Source organism: Trichechus manatus, unplaced genomic scaffold (genome assembly GCF_000243295.1).
Source record: "Trichechus manatus latirostris isolate Lorelei unplaced genomic scaffold, TriManLat1.0 scaffold00101, whole genome shotgun sequence".
Taxonomy (NCBI): Eukaryota; Metazoa; Chordata; class Mammalia; order Sirenia; family Trichechidae; genus Trichechus; species Trichechus manatus.
Window position 1 is genome coordinate 10157520 of NW_004444037.1, and position 5010 is coordinate 10162529.

Here is a 5010-nt window from a genome sequence, read left to right on the forward strand (position 1 = left end):
GTCACATAACAATGTATGTATAAATTTTTGTATGGGAAAAAATTTAAAAAAATTTAAAAAGAAAAAAAAAAAAAACAAAGAAAACCCTATGAAGCACAGTTCTACTCTGATGCAAGTAGGTTCGCCATGAGTCAGAATTGACTCAATGGCAACTGGTTTGGTTTGGTTTTGGTTTATAAACCAGTAAGGGCTTACCACCGACCCTGCTGCCATTGACCTTTATGAGAATGTGGCTACCATGCTTAGCTCTATTTCCCATGAATTTCAAAGATGTGCCATTTCACACTGTGCCATTTCTTCAATTCTCATGGTGCCAAACTACATCCCATGGTGAAGTAAAAAAACTGGCCCAATGCCTGGCTCTGTGGCTAGGGATTTTGTTGACTGAGCCCCAAGACAGTGCAGCCTGTGCTCCAGGACCTACAAGCCCCTCATGAAAACATGCATTCTGCTTTCTGACTGAAATCCTTCTCCCTATAGGGGATTAAAGGAGTCCTGGTGGCACAGTGGTTAAGCACCTGGCTGCTAACCAAAAGGTTGGTGATTTGAACCCACCAGCCGTTCTGTAGGAGAAAGATGTGGCAGTCTGCTTCTGTGAAGATTACAGCCTTGGAAGCCCTACGGGGCAGTTCTACTCTGTGGTATAGGGTCGCTATGAGTCAGAATCAACTCACCAGCAGTGTGGGGGGTCAGGTGTAGTAAATAACTGAGCTGAGCTTGGGAGTGTAGTACTCTAGATCACCTTCTTCCTTCCACTTCCCTTTTTACCCCATGTATATTAATTCATCCAAATAAATCTCTAGGGCAGTGCTGTTCAGTAGAACTTTCTGTGATGATGGAAATATTCTACATCTGTGCTGTCCAGTATGGTAGCCACTAACCACATTTGGTTCATGAGCTCTTGGAAAGTGACTACTGTGACTGAAGAACAGAATTTTAAAATGTATTTGATTTTAATTAATTTAAATTTAAATAGCCACATGTGGCCAGTGTTTGCATCTGTAGCCACTTTATCTTTGCAGTGCTCTATAGTCTTACATTTTTCACATTCATGCCTTGTTCAACTGCCAGTCATGCTGCTGTAGGTCAGCTGAGAAACCTTTCTTTCTTTTGTGGAGAAGCAGCCTGGATCCAGCTTCCTGCCAGCTAGTTCCAGAGCTGGTATCAGAGTGAGTCTTAAGCTGAGCTGACCACCACCATTTCTCTTTTCCAGAAACCCAAATGTCGCCCTACATTTGCTGAACTGCTACAGGTTCTCACAGAGTTTGCAGAGACCTGGTGACCTGAAACAGAATGCCAACTCAGAAGGACATCATGCAAATTTGCCTCAAAAGGAAATTCTGCATGATATCACTGATGGTGAATATTTTGCTTTAGAGTTGTTGACTCTTGGATACAGTGCAAAGATCGCAAGCTTTTAAAACTTTTTTAAATTTAAGAATATTCTGACAACAGCTTTTCTATGTGTGTGTTTGAGAGAGACTTTTAAACTCTTATTTTTTGGTAATATTTTTCATGTCCCACATATGAAGAAGGGAAAAAGACTCTACAGCAACCTTCATAGTGGCTGCTCTTCACTATAATAGCCCCGAGAGCCCCTGAGGTACATGAAAAATGGATCCTTTTCAGGGTGAAGAAATTTCTTTCCTGAAGCAGAATGACATTCTTTACCTCAGTGGTCCATGTATAGAAGATGAAAGGAAATTCTGTCAACTCATGGAATAAAAGACCCTCCCCTTCAGAGTTTCATGCTTTTGAGCTGTACAGATCTTTATAGAAAATACACCTTTACTAACCACATGAACATGAATATTCTGGAGCTGTCTTTTATAGTCTCCCCATACATTATTTGACAAATATGCTGTTTTTGCACATATCTGATTATTTTGGAGCCATTTTCTTACATCTCAGTTCTAAATGCTGTTACAGGAGATAACCAAAATTCCCCTTGAACAGATCCTGGTGACATTTCCTTTTTCCAGTGATATCCATTGTCAGGAGCAATTCAGAACCTGAATTTCAATTCTGAAATTTCACACTCTGTAAATGTGAGATCGGACAATTTAAGAAGCCTTATTTTGTCATTGAAATTGCCTCCAGACACCTCCTGTTACCTTTCTGGATAACAATTTGTTCTTTCTACAAAACAGTATAGCCACATGCTCTGTGTGTTACATAAGACTATTATTCCTAAAGTCAGTGGTTTTGAATTCAAGATGAAACGACCAGCAATGATGATTAAATGTTAATTTCTCATGCACACTTTGTATAAACGATTAGAAAATGATCTTTATCATGTGGAGTACTTCAGAAGTACCATAGGAAGAAAAACGCTGCAGAGAGCACAAGTATAATTACCATGAGGTTAAACAATGGAAGTCTATTATTTGTATGTTGTCCCACCCTGCATCCTGATTCTGAGGTTATATATTTTGTAATTCTCATTAGCTTATAAATTCCTGGATGTCAGTATTTGGACTTTTAAGTCATATTTCCCTACTCCAAAAATGGTACCTTTGAATATCAGTGGTACTCAATAAATGTGCATTGATGTAATGAGCATCAGGTGTAAGAAGAGACCTGATCATTCAAGTGGTGGTCTCAGAAACATTTCTATGAGATACTTGGTGTTTTTGAGACTGTCACACCTCTTTTCCTCATAACTCTTGCTATGGTGAGGTAAGACAGAGGGCTTCCGCAACTGAGAACTTAGTTCAAATAAGATATAAGAATGCCTAGCTCAAGAGGGCATGAACCAAAAGCTTAGGGAGGTGAGGTTAATATCATGACATAGGAAATAGTGTAATATTAATATAGGGAGCAGGGTGCTGCTATGGGTTGAATTGTTGCCCCCAAAAGATTTGTTAAAATCCTAACACCTGGTACCTGTAAATGTGACCTTGTTTAGAAATAAGGTCTTTGAAGATATTATTAGTTAACAAGTCATACTGGAGTAGGGTGGGCCCTAACCCAATATGACTGATATCCTTATAAAAAGAATAAAAGAGACACAGACACACAGAGAGAAGCAGCCACGTGAAGAGCGGGGCAGAGATTGGAGTGATGCATCTACAAGCCAAGGAATGCCAAGGATTGCCAGGAACCACCAGAAACTAGGAAGAGGAAAGAAAAGATCTTCCCCTAGAACCTTCAAAGAAAGCATGGTCCTGTCAACACTCTGGTTTCAGACGTCTAGCCCCCAGAACTATTAGACAATAAGTTTCAGTTGTTTTAAGCTACCCGGTTAGTGGCAATTTGTTGCAGGAGCCTTAGAAAACTAATATATGTGCCTTTCTCAGGCTTTACTCAGCTTGAAAGCCCCAACCCCTCAAAAAAGGAAAAAACAAACAAAAAACCCACTGAAAAAGTAGGACTGTCTATAGAGTATCTGACCTCACTAGAGATGCAGTGAAGGGAGACAGAGTACAGAGTAAAGCGTGATAAGGGATAAATAGTAATTCCTGGAGGCCATATGACAGCAGCAGGCACATCTCAGAACATATATTGGTGGTGGTAGGGGAACTCTTATCTTCTGAAAGGTCAGCAGTTGAAACCTACCCAGCAGCTCCACTGGAGAAAAGAAAGACCTGACGATCTGCTCCTTTGAAGATTATAGCCTTGGAAACCTTATAGGGCAGTTCTACTCTGTCATACAGGGTTGCTATAAGATGGAGTTGACTTGATGGTACCTAACACAACAATGAGACTCCACTTAATGTGTGAACTGTGAATAACCAAAAATGGAGATTCAGCATTTGCTGTCTAGCAAGAGAAAAAAGAATTTAAGAGTTAGTCACACAACTTCTCGGAAAAGAAATACATTTTTCAACAAGTCTTAATATTAGTTATTGATATGAGGTCTCTGGAGGTGGCTTAACAAGTCTGGAGTGAGATAGTGCAATATCTAAACAGCTATTCATAAGTAATGAACAGGAGGTTTAGGGGCTGTGAGGAGCCCCAGTGGCACAGTGGTTATGCACTCAGCTGCAAATCAAAAGACCAGCAGTTCGAACCCACCAGCTGCTCTGTGGGAGAAAGATGTGTGTGGCAGTCTGCTTCCATAAATATTACAGCCTTGGAAACTCTTTGGGGCAGTTCTACTCTGTCCTATAAGGTCCGTATGAGCAGGAATTGACACCAGTGGGTTTGGGATTTTTGGGGGGCTAAGAGCCCTAAAGAGGAGAAGACCAGCCATCAGAGAAGGGAGAGGAGGCTAAGAAAAATGTAAAGAATTTAGAGCGAAGCAGAAGATATGATCAGTAAAAGAAATCTGATAGCAAGAGTAGTCAAAGGATTTTTTTTTCTTTTATAAATTTTTTATTGAAATACAATATGTGGTCCCAAGGCAACAGTGGTCACAGGTTTGGACTGACAATAAAACTCACAGTAAATAATAGCATTTAATCTAGCACTGTTTACTAAGTTTACTTAGTTTTCTAGAAGTATGTTGTTGTTGTTTTTATTAGCTGCTGTTGAGTTGGCCCTAGATTCATGGTAAGCCCATGCACAATAGAACAAAACATTGCCTGTTCCTGTGCCATTGCCATGATTGGTTGCAGATAGGATTGAATTTTTGTGACCCATAGGGTTTTCATTGGATAATTTTCAGAAGCAAATCACCAAGACTTTCTTCCTAGTCTGTCTTAGTCTGGAAGCTCCACTGAAACCTGTTCAGCATCACAACAACACGCAAGCTTCCATAGACAGGTAAGTGGTGGCTGTGTTTGAGGTATATTGGCTGGAAATTGAACCTGGGTCTCCTGCATGGCAGGGGAGAATTCTACCACTGAATCAGGAAACAGAGTGTGTACAGCACTTCAGTTTCAATGAAAAGCCTAGATCTCCACTTGCATAGATACTTGAGCCCCTCTCAGTTGCATAAAGGGCATACACAGTTGCTAGCGATGAGGCCATGTTGTGTGTGGTTCACCTTTATGCAAACAAGCTTCTCCCTGAGTTTACCACCAGTCAAGTAGGCCTACAGTTCACAGCTCTCCTAGTCTATGTGCT

At 40.5% G+C, this 5010-nt stretch overlaps 1 protein-coding gene across 1 annotated transcript in view; it reads left to right on the forward strand.

Moving 5' to 3' along the window:
* TXK (TXK tyrosine kinase) overlaps positions 1-2998 on the forward strand; it is a 92484-nt gene extending 89486 nt beyond the window's left edge. Inside the window, exon 15 of the mRNA XM_023737381.1 lies at positions 1214-2998. Coding sequence (XP_023593149.1) covers positions 1214-1282 — 69 coding nt within the window. The 3' untranslated portion in view covers positions 1283-2998. The remainder of the gene's footprint in view (positions 1-1213) is intronic.
* Positions 2999-5010: the final 2012 nt, after the last annotated feature.